Source organism: Platalea leucorodia (genome assembly GCF_965183815.1).
Source record: "Platalea leucorodia genome assembly, chromosome: 5".
NCBI classification, from domain to species: Eukaryota; Metazoa; Chordata; class Aves; order Pelecaniformes; family Threskiornithidae; genus Platalea; species Platalea leucorodia.
This window is the reverse complement of record NC_138827.1, coordinates 15,581,987-15,604,554: the sequence shown is the minus strand read 5'-3', so window position 1 is coordinate 15,604,554 and position 22,568 is coordinate 15,581,987. Positions and strand designations below refer to the sequence as shown.

At 40.9% G+C, this 22,568-nt stretch overlaps 1 protein-coding gene across 5 annotated transcripts in view; it reads right to left on the bottom strand.

Moving 5' to 3' along the window:
* Window positions 1–4,045: 4,045 nt before the first annotated feature.
* USP22 (ubiquitin specific peptidase 22) overlaps window positions 4,046–22,568 on the bottom strand; it is a 111,250-nt gene continuing 92,727 nt past the window's right edge. For 4 of the 5 annotated variants that reach the window (XM_082311704.1, XM_082311706.1, XM_082311707.1 and 1 more), the window contains 7 exons: window positions 17,505–17,610; window positions 15,650–15,808; window positions 13,314–13,440; window positions 10,386–10,477; window positions 8,851–8,913; window positions 6,772–6,921; window positions 4,046–4,927 (listed from right to left, as the gene is read on the bottom strand). In XM_082311704.1, the coding sequence (XP_082167830.1) occupies window positions 4,885–4,927; window positions 6,772–6,921; window positions 8,851–8,913; window positions 10,386–10,477; window positions 13,314–13,440; window positions 15,650–15,808; window positions 17,505–17,610 (740 nt within the window). In that variant the 3' untranslated portion in view covers window positions 4,046–4,884. Of the gene's footprint in view, window positions 4,928–6,771; window positions 6,922–8,850; window positions 8,914–10,278; window positions 10,478–13,313; window positions 13,441–15,649; window positions 15,809–17,504; window positions 17,611–22,568 lie in introns of those variants that run through there. The other variant, XM_082311708.1, reaches the window with a different exon arrangement.

Here is a 22,568-nt window from a genome sequence, read left to right as displayed (position 1 = left end):
ACTTGCATTCTTGCTCAGCCTCCGCTCCTGCTCATCCTCATACTCCTCTTCCACCTCCCTCAGCCTTTTCTCTGTTCTCCGTCAGGCTCCTGTTCGTGCTCGCCCTCCCAAAGCCTCTTGGCCTCTCCTCACTCTTCACTGCTCAGCATCCCGCTCCCTCTATGGCCTCCTACAGCATTATGGCCTCCACTCTCCCTCGGCCTCCCACTCCTTCCTGGCCTCCCCACCAGCTTGACCTCCCAACTCAGGGCCTCCCCAGCACTGAAAGCGCTGCCCCTCTCCCTCTTCTTGGTTTCCCCTCCTCGCAGCCTCCCCCTCTCAGCCTCTGTGGTGCGAAGGGGCTTTGCACTTGCCCTGGGGCAGCGCCAGCACATCCCCCCGGCAGCAGGGCTGGGAAAGCCCCCAGCCCCGTTCTGCCCAAGTGCTCCCCAGCGAGGACGGAGGCTCCAGCGGAAGGAAAACCCTCATAAGCAGATGCAGCACCTCATCACGCTGCCCCTCCCCAGCACGGAGCTCCCACGGGCAGCGCTGGGGACGCGCAGCTTCAGCCCGGCTTCGGTGCCCTGCTGACATTCAGGCGTCACCTTCAGGGACAGGCGCTCGTCACCCGTGGGGAACCCCCAGCCACGCTACTTGTGCAAGGAGATTCAGAACCTTATTTAAAAATAGGATATAAATAACTGAACATGTGCCACCAATTTTGCAATTAGGGCATCTCTTGAGGATCAAGAGGCATCAATTATTCAAAGGAGAAAGCTTTTAGGAAAGCATTTATGCCTGCTAGCACAAGAGCTCACCCTGTGTGGTGCTGGCAAGCGGCAGCTCTGGCTCCAGCTGGCCCAGGAGGCCACTCGCCTCCTCGCACTGAGGCAGAGCCTGTGTTGGGCTGGGGCTGTCCCTCCCGTCACCACGCTGCCCGCGGAGCGGTGCTGCCCAGGCTGCTGCTTAGTGCTTCTCTGGTTTCTCCAGCACTCACTGCAGCAGACAGAGAAAGCAGCAGTTTGTGTCCCAGAAACTGGGGAAAACGCTCATCAGAAGCCAAGTCCTTCCCTCCAGCCCCGATACGCAAGAGGGGAGCATTCCTCACTCTCACAGACGTGCCCTCCCCTTTTATGCGTTACCAGCATATAAAAGAAAAGGTAGCATGGAGCAACTTGAACAAATTGGCAGTGAGAGTAATATACAGGCTCCTAGATACAACCCTTTGATGCTGGAAAACTAAGAGGAATCAATGGATTTGGTATCACATTTGCAGCCACTGGCCAACAGCTCTGATAGAGCACACCTGGAGGTATCGCTTTGAATATCAGAGGGACATCGCAAGTACGGGACACAAGCAGTTACAGCTGGGACGAGTTAAACTACATGGAATTAAGGGCATTGATTTTGAGCAACAGCATCCACCTGGGGGTTTAATCAATTCTCACATTTCTGCTTTTGCTCAGGTTTTCATTAGGCACCAGCATCAAGTAAAGCTTTATCTCCAGTCAAGTAGCCAAGGGACAAGAAAATAGTATACTGAAAGCCACTTTCTGGCTATTTTTGTGCCTCACGTAGAGCTGTGTTCCTTGCTGGCAGATAACAAAATATACACTCCAAGGTGAGCCTGCATCACTGCACCAGTCTTTGTTTTCAGTCATCTCTGCAGATGCTTCCTCACAACAGACCAAGCTGTGTCGATATAAAACTGTACCTCAAAAGAAACAAGTCAACCCCAAACTGCTCCCTGAAATGAAGTTCAGCAGCTGAAGCAGCGCAGTCATTGCTCACGGAGGCGGCAGCCTTTTGCTGCTGTCTGCCAGCACATTGGGGAGGCAGAACCTCATCAGCCATTCGTTAGCGTCTTGCTGCACAGCAAGGCGCTTTGCGGTCGGCGTTTTCCTAAAGGTGATGTTAAGAGAGCTCTGCACAGAGAAACCTCTCGGTTCTGCGGGGAATAAACCCAGTGTACGAGCCGCATGGCTGCTTCTGAAGAGATGAAGAGTAAGAGAAGGCTGTGTTTGAGAAAAAGCATCACGAGGGGTAGTGCTGCTCGTATGACAGCAGCTGTTCTTCCATTTTTATAGGAAGAGGGAAAATGCTCTCTCCTCCTCTAGCAACCTGCGCCGATTTACTGTTACTGGAAATAGAAACATGCCTGGTACGATTCAGGGAGAGACACAGGGGTGGGATGGGCAGAGGGAAGAAAAGAATAAGAGCTTTTAATACACCAGGAATTCTGCTTTTGAAAGCAGAAACAGAGCGCTGAAATCCACCTTGCTCTCCATCTCCCACTGAACACCATCTGCGCCGGTGCGGTTGCACAGAGCACAGCCCTCTTCACCAGCCTTACAGGGGTGGGGAAAAAAATTATGGCTGATTTATATGGCTGGCATCGTCCCTAAACAATGTTTCTAAAGGATTAACGAAACAGACTGCATTAGCTCCGGTGGCCAAGCGCGTGCTAGCAGAAAACAGAATTCATTTGTTCAGGCTCCAGCATCAAAAAAAGCAGCCAAAGGCTGAGACCTCGGCATCACAAAGCGAAGGCATCCCCGCACCGCGAAACCCGTCCGCCGCGCGGTGGCACTCCTCCTCCAGCAACAGGACGAGGTGGGGACGCCAACTGCAGCAGCCCTGGGAATAATGAAAGGCTGATTCTTGTCTTCCTCTGCAAGCTTGCTGCATTATTAAAAGGTAGCAGAAAGCGTTGTCAAGCATCTGCACGATACCGTGCCCGATTCGGGGAGGGAGGGGCCCCCCTTCCTGCGGGTGCGCCATTCATCTGCATTTCTCCAGCCATTTTTCATTTGCGGCAAGAACGCTCAGGTTAAATCTTGCAGCACCCAATTACAATTGAAAATTATTTCAAGCATGATGATAGGGAAAGACAGGTTACAAAACCAGAGTACGCTATCACTTCTGCAGAAATCAGGCTGCCTGGGTAACTCCCACACCGTTCGGTACGTTTTCTATGGCTGATTTGGTATTCAGAGTGCTTCAATTAGTTGTCCCTTCTTCCTTCCCTATTGCAAGCTGTTGCAGAAATCTCTTGATGTACAAAACTGCCTTGTACTCTTCCAGCTTGTGTACAAATCAAACGCAATTCCACTGCCCTTTTGTTCGGCTGCTCTTCTAAAATGCTCATTTAAAAGACAAACAAACCCGCTTCCCTTGTTTTCCTCCTATTTCTTCTGTTAATCAGATCGCTTTCCACCTCTGTCTCAGGCAGGTTAGACACCTGTAACTCATTTCTAGAGCACAGAATCTAAAAGGTGAGACTCATCCATGTTTTTAACCACACTGGCAAAGTCAAAGAACGGCTGTCTGGATACACAGGCAGAGCTTAATGACCTTTTTGGTGTGGCTCTTACACCATTTTTATACAGCGCCTAACTCTTACACACAGCTCCCTACGGGCTCCATAAGGAAGGGAGAACAAAGCTATTTTTGCTCGTTTAAGCTCTGTGTTCTGAATGGTTTCTCTCACAGGTTGCAATTCAATCCACAGCCCAGCCTCCTGAGAGCAAGATACAGCACACCAGCAGTTACTGCTGGTATCTCGACAAGCCAACGAGCTGCTTTTAAAAGACAGCGGTGGAGGGGGAGAAAAGGAGCAAAACTGCGTTTGCGACAAAGCAAGAGTAAGCCGGTGCACGGAGTGCTGCAAGCTAAGGACGCCAACACGGGGGCTGTGATTCTGCAAGGAGGAGAAGAGTATGTGAGGAGTTAATGCATGTGGGAGGATCCAAGGAACCAAAACCAGCCTAGCACGTACCAGGAAAATGTGTTGTTTACTTAAAAACGGAGTGCACTGCAGAAGTGCTCAATAGCAGCAGATCTATCGCTCAATGCTGCCCCCAGCAGCACCCGTTTCTAACAGATGGTACATTTTTCAATACCGAGGTTCTTTCACATGTCATATATATGCCTTTGGAAGGCAGCAGGGGAAAAAACAAACCAAAACCAGCAACAACAAAACAAGCAATTTTGAGAAAGTCAAACTTATTCACAAGATTTAAAAAAAGAACCAAGACCACTCTTACAGTATAAACACGCCAATTCATTCATTTTTACTGATGGTTGCATTTATGAATTTCATTCTCGTGAAAAAGGGAATAAAAGAAAAAAATTAAGAAAATAGCTATTTATAGAAAACAAAACAAAAAAGGGCTCAAACAGAACATAATCTGTGCTGATGCTTTTGATGAGCAGTCCGATGGCATTAAACATTACCTGTGCAAGCAGGCATGCTTGAAAACCTGTCTTAGTACTGTAGCTTCAGTTCCACAATCCAGGATTTCTTTTATGGTTGTTGAAAAAAAAGAGCCTAATAGTTTCATACTGTATTTATTTAATAACTAAAATTCACAAATAAAAAGATACTTGCAAAGTCCTTTAGTTGTGTCATCCCCTCCTCCTCCACTCTACTGCTTTCAGACCCATATGCATAAAAAATGGGCTTGGATTTTTAATTTTAACTGTTATATGATTGGTCGTTGGAGCTGAAGCACCAAATGGAGAAGATACTTTATGGAGATGAGGGTATAACCCCTTGCCTTCCCACACACATTTTGGAGGAACGTAGGAGATGTACCAGTGCCCGGACTCCTCTGCTCCCATTTCCCCCACCCAGAGCATTCCTTTCATTTTATATTTCCTCTGTTAAGTGACTGACTGTAGCCTCTTTTTTTCCCCCTTTCTGTCCTTGCGGGACTGCATACACGATGGACATTGTTCATTTCTTACTCCGCCAGGATTTGATTCAGTGTCAAGTAGGTCCTGTTACAGCTCAGTGCTAGTTATTTTTTAATGGGTCTTTTCATTTCAGGTAGGTTTGTGTGTCGATTCAGAAGGCTTGCTTATTTTCTTCCTTGTTTATGTCTGACAAGCTGCTGGATAAGGCTATTCATACTCCAGGAACTGTTTGTGATAGAACAGCAAATATCTGCAAGAAAGCAGAGGCACGGTTTCAGCTTTCTGCTATGCGTCGGAGCAGGTTAGTATTTCTATTGATGCGATAATAAAAAATGAGGACTATTAATTTTGTTTTTCTTTTCAATTTGAAGCGATTCCAGGGGCATGCCAGTTCCCTACAGTAACCATGAATGAGAAGGAGGGAAGCCAGCTGAAATAATTTTACCAGCAACTCAGAAAACTGAACAGTTGTACATCAAACAGTCAAACCCTCTTGTTGTACAATCTATTTAGAACCTGAAAGCTCCAGAAGACTGGACCGTGTTGGTGCCTAGACTGGCAGCACCCATTTAACACTATCATGACACAACTGAGGTACTTTAAGATGCAACTGTTGCTTTAGAGTCACATTACCAAAGCATCAGACACTTAGGATTATTGCAAACTGTCTGCTCTTTACTGTTATAGAAGCAAAACGAAGAACCAGGCGTGGGGGTGAAAACTCACGTGTCCCAATCAAATCCAACTCAAATATCTAATGTCTCAATCTGTACTCAAATCTGGTGTTTTAATGGGATGAAATTCTTCCTGTCCTTAATTACTTTATGCATACTGCTACATAACGGAGCCCAGCCCTCAAGCAGTTACCCGTCAGAGGGAACTGGACTCATCTCTACGTACTCTTTACATGCCACACACTGACAGGGTCACTGCACGACTCTCAAAACGCTTCAAAGCACTTTTGAGACTTTCCAATTATTATCATTCCATCTCACGCCCTGTGGAACTTCCCGTAGACAATGCAGATCTACTTAGTGTCAGCCTTTATCTGAACCAGGGAAAGTGGATCTGAGCTCAAACCAGCCTTTAATGAGATGGATGGGCAGCAGTTGCGTCGCATATCCTCTCTTCCTTGCCTATGGCAGTTTCTTCTGCAGACATACCCTATCTGAGGACCAGAGCTAGCCACTTGTTATTGAAGAAAAACAAACTCATTTTTTTGCTGACCTCAAAGCAGAAGTTACCTTGTCAAATCATTTAACGCTAAAATTCAGATACTATAGGATAGATTCCTGGTTGAATCTCAAAAAATGAAAAAATGGGAAAATCTGTTAAAAAAAATTACAAACTGAACATCTGTGCCTGCAGTAACCCATGGAAATGTCAGGAATAATTCAAACAAGAACAATAAAGGCTTATCTTTCCAGTACCAAGTCCATAGTTGAAAATGCAAAATGAAGACTTCAGATTTTAAGTTACCTTATTCTTGAAACATATACCAGTCCCCAATGCTTCCCTCAAATGAGGAACATGAAGATGCTTCCCTTGCAAACTACTGCTCTGCACTCCCAATACTTGTCTAATGCAAATATCTGAACCCATAAAGTCAATCTGAAATCAACTTAAAGCCATGAGCTAAAAAATAGCTCATGTTCTATACCTGCCTCCCATATAGCCTTGCCACTCTGGTTCACAGTATTTTCTTAACGGCTTTTCTTCAAATCTTTTACACTCATAGTAATCCAAAGGTTCTGCAGACAAAGACTGGATTGTGTCATGAAGATAAATACTGCTCCTACACTGGACGATCATATCACTTTGGTTTTCAGAGTCACTTCCATTAGCAAGCAAGAGTTTGGGCATGAGCACTGCAGAGTCAGCTGATGTCCCTCGTCCTTCCCCTCCTCTTCCTTCAAGAAGCCAGGATTATAAAGCAACATTCTGAAGCACTGACACATACAGAGAGAGACATTAGATATTCAAAGACAGAAATTAAGTCTCCTCTACAATGAAAGGGTGTTTTAACTGAAAGTAAGGAAAGCCCAACAAAGGTCAAAGTTTCCTTTCCTTTCCCCTTTCCAGATCGCAACTTACCCTTCACTGTCTAGCACATCCTTAATGCTAGCCTTGGTGATAATGGCATCATCACACTTGAACCACTGGTCCTTGTGCTGCCGGATGAAGCTGGTATAGTGCCCACTCTCCAAGGTTCCCTGGTGATTAACTACTGCAAACAAGGAATACCTGGTACAGAAAAGAGGTAGTGAATAAGTGGATCAAAAGGGGAAAAACAACTGACATCTTAGACAGGCAGAAGCTTGTGTTCATAAACATGTACAGAAATAGTAAAAGATCTGATCCATCACTAAAACACCAGCTCTTAACATTAACTGGGAAGAGGGCATCCTTGCCCAGGGAAAAGAACCACATTTTTCTTTTTCTATCTTGCTATTACTGCAACACTCCAGTCTGATGTCAGCTTTACCAATACTGGCTTCCAAATATTTTTCTTCTAAAATAGATCAATATTGATGCCTTCCTGAAGAGGACCACTGATTATCTAGTCTGACCTTCTGTTTCCCTGAATTAGTTACTCTAGTGAACCAGAAAAATGCCTGTGAGGGATGGGAATGGGGAAGGACGTAATCTTAAATATAGCTAATCTTAAATATTTCTAGTGATAAATTGCTGTACTGATTAATTGTCCTTAATCTGGAAAGCCTGTACCTATTCTGAAATACTGAATATATGCAGCTTCAGCTTCCAGATGCTGCTGTGCATTTGCCTGCTAGCCTGAAAACTAGCAGACACATCTCTGTTCCAAAGAAAGATACCGATAGACTGATCAAGTTGCTCTTTTTTCCCTTTTCTTTTCCTAAAAAGGAGAAGACTGAAGCCCTTGGCTCTTTTGTTCTAAGGTAAGATTTTGTTTCCAGTCTTAAATGTACTTGCGGCTCTTTTTCAAATGTTCTCCACTCTTTTTAACTCTTTCTTAAAATGCTATCCTGAAACTGGGATACAAACACAGCTGCACAATGGTAAAACAATCTTTCTAATCTCACTTGATATCACCCTACTTATGTTCAAAATTCACAGAGCTCTTTTGACACAGTGGTGCCGCAACAAGGCACCTGTTCAGCTGACAGTCTACAGAGCCACCGATTTGTAAAGTCACCCTCTTCCTAGTGGAGTCCTTTAATCCAACTGGGATGGACACCACTCTCTAGTTCTAGATGGAGGATTCTAAGATTGCCCCAGCTGTTCGCTGGCATCCAGTTTACTGAGCCTCTGCTCTCATTACCTAATCCTCCTCATTGTCAACAACTTCTCCAGCTCAAGTCATGTGCAAGCCTCAAAAGTGATCAGTTGTGTCTTCTTTCAAATCTTTGCTAACACTATTAAAAACTATACATCTAATGAATCAATTGCTATAGGACAACACATAACACCTGCCTGGTATCTGCTTGTAGGACAACTCCACTAAGACCTAGTTAGCTAGTTTTTAAATCTATTGTGTGATTCCAGTTTCTTAATGAATCTTTTCGTGCCAAATGAAGTGCCTTGAAGAATTTAAATACACAACATGAGCACATGACTGTAGCAATCAAACTTGTAACCTTATTAAAAAAAAAAAAAAAAAAAAAGAGAGATAAGGTTTGTGTGACCATCTTTATTCCCATAAGGCTATGGGTATTGGTTTCAATTACACTCCCTTTACATTCTTGAGCAAGTCCCATATCAGCCTGTCATTTATTCTGACTGGAATCAATACCTGACCAATAGACCCCCGAATTACTGGGGTCATCTACTTGGGACTCTAAGCGTCAGTGTTCTATAAACTTTCTTTTGGTCCTCTGGAACCCCCTTTGCTATTGCAATAGAAATAGGATTAAAGGAAATATGCATCCCTTTTAATAGTGCAACCATAGCTTTTAATTTTGCTCATAGATCAACTGCTGGGGTTATCACCTTCAGATCTGAAAGTCAGCTGCCACAAACCCATGAAAGGGTAGGCAATAGTAGTGAATGAAGCTTCATTTTGCAACAGTTCAGACTTACTGTGCTGTCAAATATGGTAATGCACTTCGCACTGCAGGATATACAGCAGACTGTATATCTCCTTCTAGAAGCCAACTACCTTTCACAATAGGAGTCATGGAATGTACCACTTACTTATTATCATTGTTTAGACTATCCGTCGGCTGCTGGTATTGCCCGTTCATTCTGCTCTCTTTACTGCAACACACACACACACAAAAATCCAGTCACTTAAAGCAGTGGCTTCCCAAACCGAGGAAATAGGTTTTACATGACACAGCCCGTTTGCCAAATCCAGGTCCTTATTCAAAGGCACAATGCTGCTTAGCAGCAGAGAAGGGCTGCTGATTAGGATGCTAAAGATGCTTTATTTGTTCTCACAGCAATGCTACATAAGAAACACCATTTCTCCTCCCGGTCCAGGCTTCAGTGCTGCAAATACAGATCTGTTTATGTCAAATGTCCTATCCAGAAAGCTTAAAAACAGGTTAAGAAAAGATTTGTATTTTAAACCTGGGAAAATATCTAATTACATCAATCCTTTATCCTGTGATGGGTCAATCATCCTGGCTCTGACTTGTAAATTCATTTTGTGTTTTGACAGCAGCAATAGGATTATGCTGTTGATTTCATAGCCGATGAAATTCAGATTACTGAGTTATGCCTGCTGATTATCCCATCTCTATTCCATTATGCTCGATACCTTTCATCAGCAGAGCCTGTTCTACCCAGGGAGAATCCACCACAGAGGAACAGGGAAGTCTCAAAATCTCCACAATATACCGGAATAAACCATATATTCTTAATATAACACTATTTAACAGGGCTTCAGGGCTTTCCTTTCTCTCCTGGCAGAAGCATCTACTTTTCTCCGGGGGGCAGGGGAGGTGGGGCTTGAAATTACTAGTAAAATTTTAGCATCAAATAGAGCCCCTGTGTTAAGAGATGCCATGTTTTGGGGCTTTCTACATTGCTTCAGGTATAAATTAAATCTGAATATCCTCTTGTATATTTGAATGGAATACCTGATAAATACCCGTTAACTGAGCTGATTAAATTCCTTTCATAAAGGTGTATTTATATAAATGTCATGTCTTTCACAAACCTGGGAGGTGGGAGAAGTCTTACTGTTTCTGTTTAAGTATCAATTAGAAATACCTATTTTAATCTGGACTATGTTTTTTCTTCTTGCAGTATTCTCTAAACAGAAGTTGAAGGTACAAACCAAAAAACCCGAGATTTGCCTGTATGCCGGAATAAAGAGGAAGGATTTTTATAACTTCAGAAATACTAGGTTAGGCATTAGGTTATGTCTAGTCTGCCTGATTACACAAGATGACTGGTGGGTGGGCACTCAGGTGATGGGACCGAAGCAGAGATCTGAAGGCACGATGGATCTGAGTCTATAAATTTAACATGCAACTAGAAATGTAACACATATTAATAAAAAAAAAAATTATCGTTTAAATATAAAGCCTTTTCTGGCACACAAAAATAGAAATTAGTTTAGAAAAGATGCACATTTCAAGGAGAAGCTTACAGCAGAAGTATCATTATACATACTGTTCTATAACCTTGATTCAAGGATGTTCCATGTTTCATGATGCACATGTATGAACTGGTAAACAGTTCTGTCCAGGTCTTTGGGGGATTTTGAACTTGGTACACACCTGGAAGCCATGAATGGTGTCATGTCCAGCTCCAGCGGAAATGAGACATACGTAGTGATCTTTCGCCTCAGTTTGGCTGAGTGTTCAAACCGCTGGAGACAAAGTGGAAGAATTTTTTTTTTCTTTAGAGAAAGACTAAGTTTTCTATCTTTTATAAATGTCCTAAGCTTAGGAACAATAACACGAAAGCATATTAGCAGTCAGTATCCAGGGACATCCCCAGATTTTTTTCTACCAACGATCTGGGCTGGAAACCCCCGTGTAAATGCTAACACATTTCTACCAGGAAAATAAACCACAATTTGTGGGGAAAAAAACACAGTATTAAATTAGATTGTTTACCTTAATATCTATACATACAAACTTATTCCCAACTGACATTAAGAAAAAATACATTAAACAGAGAGAGCACACACAGCCTTCACCCAAACCAGTGTTCATTTGTACTACGCACTATTCAAATACATGGCTGCTGCCTACACTCACACACAAAACTGGTGACAATGAGAGCTTGCCATCAGATTCACACACTTAATCCACCCATCCAATCATCTCAAGCGACAGGAGTCAAGCCTACACAGGAATACCAATTCAAATTAAGGCAAAAATGGAATATGATAATAAAAAAGCCTTGTCCCTCCGCCAAAAGGAGCCTGCAATACCCACCATCCTCTCCTCATCTTCTCAATTGAACATTAAATGGAAACAGGAACCAATACCAGAAAAAGATGAATGAGTTTCTATTTAAAGGCAGCTTCTCTCCCCATTTCTCAGAAATTCTGCTCTATTTACACTTCAAGTTAATTATTTTCCAATTGTGGTGCCATAACAATTCCCTAGCAACAGATCCATACATGAAAAGCTGAGAGTTCTGTAATTCTTATCTTTCGTGTTTCTTTTTTGCTTTAACACATGAAATGAAATTTGCATTTTGCATGGACAGGACAACACAATCACTTAGGACAAGTAATTTATTTTCAAAAAAATCTTCCATTATTCTGGATAACGCAAATACTGAACTGAGTATAGGAAAGGTGTTGAGCATGTTCACACTGCCTTGCCCAAAGAGCAGAATCACCTAGGTATATCTTGCCAACTACTCTGCAATAACAAAATAAAAATAAAATAAAAACAAGAGCCCCACACCCCCAAAACTCCCTCCAAAAGCCAAGCAGCCAGCCAAGCACTCCTGAAACCTCAAGACAGTCATGCAAGAATGCTCTTCAGGAAGACCACAACCAGCCAAAGAACAAATGAACTGTGCTACTATCTATTCCAGTCAGGCTAGTATCTTTGGCATATAATATTGCGCATCATCTTGGTTAATACTCAAGATGCAACTGAAGAACTGATGGTATATGGGGGTGAACATCTGAAGGCATGATTGTCCCAAACAGTCTGAAAAGGCCTACAAATTACAGAAGAGGGAACTCTTTCTACCTGTAACACCTTTTTCCAGCAGAAAGCAGAATCAATCCTTTCTCACAAATACAGACCTTCCTATGGCATTCTGTTTTCATGTCAAGACCTCTGCATTTCATTAATAAGGTTCTGTACAAGCCAGATTTTGAAAATAAATTTTAAATCGCTGCTACACTGGACACGGAGTTGCTATGTAATTTAACAATTCCAAACTACAATAATTTCTTGAATACAGTCTGTGACTTGCTCAGTGAGACCATAACACTATAGTTACACAGATTATTAGGTTTTCCAGTATGAACGTACTGACCTAGCTTAGAGGGCTACTGGAAAATAAAGCAGAAAAACTGCCTGCATGCTACAGCAAAGTTCAGCACTCACTTTGCCATGACAGCTACAAGATAAAGGTCTCATTCCAACACTATTAAAGTTACCCAGGTGTTTTACCACAGTTCAAAGCCTAGAAACCATGTAAGAATTGAACAACTGAACAAAGTCTCTGGAGCAAAAGGCTGGAGCGTGTGTTCTTTCAATTCACCGTTCCCCAATCGGAAAGAAAAGTGATACACGCCTTCATTTGTACACAGCATATAGGCTGCCGTTCTGAAATCTGTTCCCAGCCACCATGGTGGTAGGTAAAATGCTGCTTTTCTTTATGGAGCTCATGTGACATTAATATCATCATCAGATAAGCAGTTTCTTGAAACACTGGTCACAGTCAGAGCTGAGGCCAGTGATTATCAGTTGCTGCCTAGCAGTGAGAGGACTTTGTCATTCTGTCCCAGGAGGCACTCAAGACCTTAGAGGTCTGCATCTGAAAAGCTCAAGCAGATCAAAGATGCAGTTAAATTACTATGGTGGCTGCTTCTACAAAGGCCTGTGGCATCACTTTTCAAGGACCCTTTGCCTCTTGACACAGAATGACCTTCATCTGCAATAGCCGCCTACTTTGCACCACAGTCATACTCTTTATATTTAAGACATAAATTGTACAGGACTAAATTATCTGAGGGCAGCAGCTATGACATTATCTCCCATCATTGCATCTGACAATCTGGATTGGAAATGTTGAAAACTGCATCACAGTTGGGAGGATACAAGAAGCCTTCTCCATTGCAACCAATAACTTTTTCGTGCTTTTCCTTCAACACAGAGTTCCTCTGTGGCGTTCTTCCAGTAGAAGCGTAGGGTAAAAATTTTACCATGCAGGATGACTAAGTGTTATTGAAGATCGGTTTCTACGCTGGTTCAGGTATTGTACTAGCCTTTGATTTTGTTTCTAGATTCTGATTAGTTAGGTTCCCACAGACATACTGCAAAGCTACATTATAGATAATGTAATACGATCTTAATAGAAAATCTAGCTGGGCATGCAAGCTGTTCTTTGTATTAATTTATATCATAAAAGATTAGTCAGTGAAAGCCAGAAGATGTGTCCAGGAATTCAGCCCATCCTCTCAGAGAGGAATACATGTCCTCTGCTCTGTCTGCCCCCTGTGAACTTACTTTGAGATGAAAACAGGCCACAATGGGTAACTTCTTCATAGTGAGTTGTTTGGTAGATTCCTGGTAGCTATGGCAACCACTACATTTGATTTTGGCACTGCTTCCTAGATGTTCTGGCCTTGTAAACCTGAAAAAAATATTAAAAAGCAAAGGGATGCACAAAACAATCAGACGATTTTCCACACATGCTGAAAACGCTTCTTTTACTTTTACTTGTGGGTCACTGGCACCACAAGAGACAGAGTTCACAGCCTTTTAAGTGTCATTTTGAAAAAACTCAACACCTACAAGAACGTAAAGTGCTATGGTTCAGATATTCAAATCTGACATTTATCATTGCTCTACTTGGCAACATTGCACTGAAAGGCATCAGTGTCTGAGAAGGGAGCTAAATGTTAGTTCATCTCTTACAACAGGACAGCTAATTTTCAAACAGAAAGCAAAGATCTTTTGTTTTCAAAACCAAAAACATTGATATGGAAGTTCCGAAGGAAGATGACACTACTTCTGTGCTCAGCTGCATGCTAGTCTGCAGGACACTCTTCTAGCTAGTAGCCCTCCAGGGCTAGGATCAAAGCTCTGAGATGGAAAGGGCCATAAACACAAAGTTCTTTTCAAAATACAGATATCTTCTAAGAAAACCCAAGTGTTGACAACTAGAAAAATCTCTTTCAAAATTTTCAGACAAAACTGCTCAAGGGAGCTATAGGAAGAGACCGTTACAGAATAGGGAACTGCTCAGAGAAAATATACCACCTCTGTGTTCTCACAACACACTAAAGCAAAATACCTCTCACTTTTTCAGAAACTGTCAGCTCAGAAAAAGCTAGGAGGATGGACTGCTAAGTCTTTTCCTCGAAGTTTAGACTTCCACAGGGCAAATAAATCATCTCCCCAGAGGCTGCTTTACAACTAGGATTTTTGAGCTGAAGTATTTTGAAATGTAATTGAACATTTTACATTAATGCACACACTAAGCATGTGAGTGCAACACGTTATCAGCTTGTCACTAACCCTACCTTGCCTCATTCTATTTATGGCCAATGCAGCCTCCAGCATTAAATGATCATCACAGCCTCCTGGTCTCCCCTCTTGTCTGATTAACAAGATTTCCTTTACCTAGCCTATGTACCACCATTCTCTGGTTTTGGTTTTGTTTTTTGATTTTTTTTTTTTTCCTTCTCTCAAGTCTGTAAAAAGGCTTATAAATTTGTTGGTATTGTTGTTAGAAGCACCTACATCTTTCTCGTTTTTTGTCATATTCCTGCTCAATCCTTCCTTCTTCAAGCCAACTTCAAGTTGCATGGCCACACTGGTTGACATGAAGTTACGCACCTTCCTTGTTACAATCTAATATTCAACCTGCTTGCTAATTTGTGGGTAAAAACCTAGACCCATCCTCTTTATCCATTAGAGTTCAACTGCTTTCCAAAATCCATACTCTTTGACAGTACCTTTAACCTGGATGTTTTTCCTTCCCTGTCACCATCTCTCTCTGATTCTACTAATCCCCATGTTGAAGAAAATCTCCAAAATCCAACTGGTTTTGCCTCCTGATGCATTCCTGCATCATCAATTTCTCATTTATATTAATTCCCTTGTTTTCTTAAAATTATTGATTTTAAAAGTATCAAGAAGGTTAGAAATCATGTCAGAAGCTATGAATTTTTATTTCAGGAGGATTAGCATCGCCCCAGGCTACAGGTAACCTCTTCTTCAGTGAAATACCTTCAACAAATATTTGTATTTGCCACAACAGAATGACTTTCAGATCTGCTGAAAGATCCAAGTTAACTGTATATGAAGCCATGACATTCTCTCCAGTTACCTGTTTCCAAGATGCCCAAGTTTCCTGCTCAGAATTATCTTTTATTTTTGAAAGCTCCACTTCTTTAATTCTTAACGCCATCCCCGCAACTAAGCTGGCAGTAGCTGACCCTCAGTTCTGCTTAGAGCAAAATCAGTTTCATACTTGGTGTTATAATTTAGACAAGTATTAAACACATTGTGAGCTCTCTTTATGTGCTTGCTTAGCTGACACAACCAAGAACATGGAGACAGACACTAGTGGTTTCAATCATTTAAAACCACATTGCCTGGCAGCAGTCAATGTAAAATTTATTTTCTTTTCGCATCATATGGCAACTAGTTTTGATTGCTTATTGTTAGGCCTACTGTTGTTCTGAGCTTTCTTACTTTCTCTTCGGCAAAACCCTAAAATACGTATAAAAACGTTGTTTGGGGATAATGCCATGACAAAGCATCACTTACTCCCATTGTTCAGTGCCACCTAGAGAACAGAATGAAGCCAAAATTGTATTTGTCTCATTTCATACCTTCGCAAGCAGTCTGTGAGAGTGGTGGTGCCTGATACATGGCTTTCCCCATTTACGACACTGCCATCACTCCCCGGACTCAGTGGCCAGAACGGGGTGGAGGAGCCTGGCAAATCCAAACTGATGTCCCAAAATGGGTCTATCGTTGTGGAAACGCCACTATGAAAAAGAAAGCAGTTTGACACATATTTAAAGGAAGGAAAATTAACAGTCTCTCTCACTTTAGGGTGCACACCAGACACTAACTTTTAAGAACTATGGGATCTACATCACCCCTAGAGGGCACTCAAAGATGACAGAAAATACAGTTGCTCCAGAGTGTTTTACCATGACTGACTGTTTTTCTGAAAATTTAAAAGCCATATGTTTGAGAAGAACGTATGTGATGTACTAAATGCAAAATATATGCATTTAATACATTCTCCCACTCACTGGAGTCCTGTGACTCAAAGTGAACAAGCAGGGTTACTCAGAGATAGAGGTAGTGGTCATACTGACCAGTATAAACCAGCTAATATCTGTGATGACAGCTAGTGCAATCCAACTAGTTCAGGAGCATGGTTCTCTGGTCAAGACACGGAAGATGGTGCTTAAGGCTACTTTGTTAAAGAGAGACCCAAACACTTTTGCTAAACAGTAGCGCACTGAATTAAGCTTTGCAGTTCATGTTAGCGTCTCCTACAGCATTTGGAATTTGAGAGGCCAAAGAATAACTGCACCAAGAAGTAGCGTATGTTCTCAACCAGATTTCTCTACAAGACAGCTGAAGACAAGCCAACAGCTAGACTATGGAAAAAGCTTCTCAAAATTTTAACTTGTATTGACTCAAATATTTTCTTCTAGTGTTTACATTTTTAAGAGCATTCCAGAACTTCAGGGGTCTAAGCTCCTAGTTTGGATGCACTTTCTGTTTGTACTCATTATGCTGATTTTTTGAGTTCTCTCTTCGTCTAAAACTAGTACTTTCATTCTGTGATCTCACTAAGCCTACAATAGTCTGCCTTTTCTCCAGCTTCGTTTGTGCAAAAGTTGTCAATTTTCAAGAGAAAACTTTTGTTAAAGTTTCATCAATGCTAATATTGTGTCATAACACATCAAGCTTTTTATTATCATATAAGGATTCTGTGGCTCTACAAGGCAAAGAATAACATTTCGTACGTTTTCCTTACAGTAAATCTTCTGCAAATCTCTCCAGGAAACTGAGAACAAAAGCAGATTCAAACAAGCACAGTACAACAGTCTATCTGCAGGACAGCGTGCGTAATTATAAAGAATGCAAGACAGAACAAAAAACAAGAACTCTGACTTCTGCACTATGGCAACACCAAACATCTTGAAAGAGAAGTCAACTTGCTCCAGTACCCAGAGTAGAACAACAAATACGTTTTTCCTTACTCTTGTAAAACATTCACTTGTTGGTACCTGAGATTACATTAGTATCAGCCTCTTTGAAACCTCTCCTGATGATACATGAGGCTCCTAACTGAAGGAAAATATGGTTGCATATCAGAATTTTCTTCAAATGTAGTGGCAATTACATACTTTCAAAACCAAAGAGATCTTGGAAGTCTTTTCCTCATGAACTTGGAAAAGAACAACCTTTTACAGACTAGTAAAAAGTTTATGTCCATAAGCCTGTGGTACTTTCCAGGTAGCTTTTTTGGTATGTCTTAATATATGACAGTTAACTAGTAACTGATTGCATTTAGCTGATGCTGTATTTAAACAGTTCTTGTCTTGCTGGTATTTTGGTGGTATTGTATTGGTATTCAAGAAAGAAAAGATTCAGTACACTGTTGCACTGGAGGGTGTACAGCTTCAAATCAGAGTGCAAAATCAGAAAAAAATTACTTACTGGCAGACTTGACAGGTAACATCAGACTGCAGTCCACCTGTGAAGATTTGGTCTATGATGCAGTTACAGTGGTTGGGGTTGTTGGCCTTCTTCCCATTATCATCACCTGGAGGAATGCAAACACAAACTCAGAAGTCAAAAATCCTCCTAGGGAACAGTGGTTTATCTTGGACTGTGCCTCCAGTAACTCTTTATAACACAAATTTATAAACATACTGCAAGTTCACACAGACAATATGGAACCTTGAAAGTGTTGTGCATTAAAGAAAAACAAGGAAACAAGAAGAGAACTCCTAGGAAAATATAGAATATAATCAGAGGGTGACTAAATGCAGTTAACTCCTGTAGAGGTGAAGCTTTAAAGCCGTATCAGCTGTCAGCCAACCCCTTTTTCAGGGTACAGCCCTATCTCCCTTTACAGAGATTTTCTTTGCACTACCTGGTGTAAAGATCAGTTCCTAAGATGAAGGAGTTGCCAAGGTGGTTCATGAAAAAGATCATTTAAACTTCACTTAGAGGGCCACTGTGCAACATTTGCATCTGAACAAATGGCCAGCTCTTTACCACAGAAGCACTAATTTCTGCTTAGGCAGAGTATTCAATAGCACATTACTTTCCTAAATGAACACAGAGGAGAAACCTCAGCAGATGCTACTTTTTAATTCTATCCCAGTCAACTTCTGAGAGTAGAGTGAGGGGAGGAGGTTTGTTAAGACCCATTAACCTCCAGCCTGCTGTCTGCATCCTGTCCTTTCAACATAAACATGTACCTTCTATTCAAGTTTTCACCAGTGAGAAAATGAAAGATGTCCTTATCTGAAGTGGGAAGATAAGTGCTGTGTCTTCCTCCAGCTTCTTCAGAGACATGGCAATCCTCTAAGTTCCCAAGGGGCACAGTGCGTTCACATACCTATCTTTTTAGGCATTATAAACTGTCATTGCACGTCTGAGGCGCACAGCAATTCATTTTTGATTTGAGTGCTGAGATTAGGCCAATTCAGCTTTCTTAGACTAATCAGAGCATTAAGTAACCAAAAATTTCTTGGCACAGTTCTTAGCTTTAAAGCATGCTCCTTCCATTCCCCATAGGTGAACTACAAGTGATACACTTTTTCTTCCATTTCCAAGACTGTACTGCTTATTTCCTTGGGTAGGATAGACGCAATTGGTTTTGCTTTGTAAACAGAGATGAACATACAAACTATTTCACAGCACCAGCTAATTATTTTGTAAAGTACATCTTAAGATGTCTTCCAATCTCCTACAACAGAAACTGCTAAGACAGAATCAAATTTTGCCAGATTTTCTAGTGTCTTTAACTTGCTAGGAAGTATTTCAGTTTCAGAAAGTAAATACTAAAGATGTTGACTCCTCAAATCAGAGCTATTACTCAAAAATAATTAATTTCTAGTCAAGCACGTGAAAAACACACCCAAGGAAACTAAAAGCATAAGGCAAAATCCCACCACTTTTCTTGTGCCTAAGGTGCTCTAGCTGGCGTCTTCTTGCAGCAGAAAGGAATGAGATTTTTTTATTTTCCTCCCCAATGAAGTTTTTGAAGTTTGTCAGTTTACATAATATTTTCCAACAAAGGTTCCACCCAATATTAAGTGTGGAAAAGCAGACATAGGTGATACCTACTAAGCTGCAATGGGCCACTTCAGTTAATTAGATCCTAAATGCCTCAGAAAAGCTCTCACTGGGCTGCCTACTTTAGAAACTTTTGTTTGAATTGTCAAGAAAAGCATATTGTTTCCTTAAAATGGCTCTTGAACAAAGTGCTCTAAAATTAGATTTCAAGTGTACAAGGTTCAAGTTGGGGGTTATCAGACCCAGTCTCAGGCATTTCTTGATGGGAATTTCAGCTAAACCTTACTGAACTTAAGATCTTTTTAAGGTCTCAATTATGCTAAGCTAATTAATAGCACATACAGTATAGAGACTGTACATGACATTCTTCACCTTTAGAAAAAGATCACTTATAAGCTTTAAAGACTACATGTGGATTTTTGAAAAAGAATTTAATGGGTTTTATCCTGTTTTTAAAACACCAATTTTTCTTTTTAAAGAAACAACATGCAAGTGCCACATCCTGGTAATCTCACCATTTGAAACATTATCTCCCTCTGTTTTGTTTTGAGGGGGCAGAAGCAGAGAAACAGTGTCTAGAGATTTTCACTGGACCACAGGTAACATCCCTGTTGGACACCTTTAATAGACAGCCATTTCCGCCTACGGGAGAGAACGAATACTCTCTTTTCAATTATACAAGTCAATTAGGATCAGTGATGAGAGGGTCTCGAAAGAATATCCTGCGAGCTTGTTCCCAGCAAAACAGAAGGGCATTACCCACTCAACGTTATTTCCCATGGCATTTGGTTGGAGAGGAGGGGAAAAAAAAAAAAGTAAGATTACCACCTACTCACACTTGTCAATATGTAACAGATGCTGAGAGGAGGTATATTATGCAGCTGAGAACTAGAAGCTGCTAGATTGTTGTGCTCAAGTTAAGGTTCCCTTCAACATTTCTGTCTTACAAAGTAGGTTTTAGTTTCATATATTTTGTTTTTAAAGCTGGTCATAATTCCTCCTAGGGACATCAGCAGCATCTTGTAAGAGATTGGTCAACACAAGACTGGAACAAAAACTTCAGAATACCTCAATGTACACTAATGTAATTATGAGAATGGCAGAAAATTGAGTTTAAAAGTTTGGATTCAAATTAAATGCAACTCTTAAAAAAAAAAAAAAACAAACACCCAGAAGTTACTACTGCGTCTGTGCAATAACTAAGCATATTAACTTGGTGTTCAAATATATATGCATTTAATATACTACTAAAGGCAAATCATATATAACAACTGCAAGAACCGCTATAGATTACTTTTTAACATTGCTTTTGTTTTGAAATAAAAATAAAGACGTTTTGCCTCAAACTTCCATTGTGCTTTTTAAATGAGAAAAATTAATTTTAAAAAATTGCCAAATTTTAAAAGCGACATTTATTAAAACAAGACATTAATGTTAACTTTTCTCCTTTACTTTGGCCCCCAGTGTTCTGAACATGTGCTTGTTGTTCTTTATGACAAAGCAGTACACACAAATTTATATGGATCATAGCAGATAACATGTTTCACAAACATATGCTTTATCAGCTCCTAAGAATATCATGCAAAATTCACAGAGCAGGGTAGTGTTTTACTCCCTAATCTCAGCACAGCATTCTTTTTCTGTCACGATACCTAGTACCAGGCTTCAAATTTGCTTTGTAGCAGTCCCTGTTAAAGATGAATGCAAAATGCTTCATGAAAACCAGCTATATGAGAAATAATCAGATTTAAAGTACTACTCTTTTTTTGTTAGACAACTGAATAACATTGGCTGAATAAAGTTTGGGATATAAACATAGGATTACTTCAATTTTTTTATCTTGCTTTTTGAACCTTTGTGTACAAATGCCCATCTCTGCCACTCTCTGCTGCTTGATTGTTGTTGCTCTTGCAATAAATAAAAAAACCCCCCACAGCTAGTGATTTCAGTGGGCTGAATATTAACTTTCGAATTGCGGTCTTGCTCCATACAAGAAAATAACAACTCTGGTCTAAGTTTCTTCAAGTCTGAATATGTCTGAGACAAAGTTAGTAATTTACAAAGTGTTTGGATGATTGGAACCTCACTGTCATGGGAGTTTACAGAATTAGAACCCTGAATTTCTTCCACAGCACTGATAATTAAGATGTATCCATCGTGTTGACTAAAAGCTAACCTAATACTTTACACACTAGGCAGAAACACCCATTATGTACATTCTTCTAACAAATGAAGAGCCCTGGAACTCCTAAAGGATCCCACATGAAGAGTGGGGTACACTTTGTACTTGTTCCTCGTAGAAGAGTAAGAAAACATGGAAGAAGCACCAGATCAATGTCTGGTCATTTTCACCATCTTCTATAATCCAAACATATTCCGAGACCGAAAATCAAAGTTGTCATGCATTTGGAAGATCAAAGTCAATACATGTTAAAGTCCAGGTGAACAGTTAGACTTCAGTACAAAGAAGGTGGCCATTACCTACACAGCAAGGCTGTTCATAGCATTACTCTGGTGAAGAAGCTAACATCTAATGCAGAGTAAGCTCTGAATCTCATTTGGAAGCTTTTGTGGCGAGAAGAACCACAAATGCCAACGTACAATGACACTACAGAACTCTTGAGCACCATCAAACCAGCAAGAGAGACCGTAATAGCACAAAATGCAGGTACAACTTTAAGTGTCATTTATAGTAGCAATGTTGGAAAAAGAATTCAGATTCAAGAAAGCTCTTGCTTTTTTAGTTGGAGCATGCATTTAAGGACAGACCTTGTGCACGCTTTGGGTAAATGGTAGAAGAAGAAAAGAAGAGTAATTAATGGCTTAGCATTTTTTTTTCCCCCCACCAAAATACTACTTTCCAGTTAGTTCATCTTTCTCCAGCTGTTGGAATGAAAAACAGTGATGCATAAGCATGACAGACTAGATTCCTTTTATTCAGAAACATTTTATATTAGTCTAGCAGCATAGAGGAGCTCTGTTAAGCCTTCAGAATATGCCCTGCACAGATGCCACAGCTCAACACAACAGCGCTAGCACAAGGAGAGCTATCACCTGACACATCATTTACAGAGGTGATCACACAGGTTTCCTGGGCTTCCAAAACTTCACAGATGTGACTAAAACAAGGTATATATTCAATCGGCATTAAAAAAAAACCCAAACAACCAACTACATGGGCCAGCCCATATATGAATCTCAGGGCAGTTAATTTTATGCTTTGTAGGATGCAATAGTACAAAATTTATCTTTAAATGCACATCAAAATCATGTATTTTTCCTAATTTAGGCAATGACAGATATCAACAACAAGCACTCACAGCCTTCTCTGACTTGCATTAGGACACTTCCTAGAAACAGAGTAAATGGAATGGAAGAGGGATAAACAACTAATGTCAGCCGAGCAAATAGCACTGGACATTTATACAGTTATTAGCATAAGGAACACTTTGGTGCGTGAAGCCTTGGTGATCA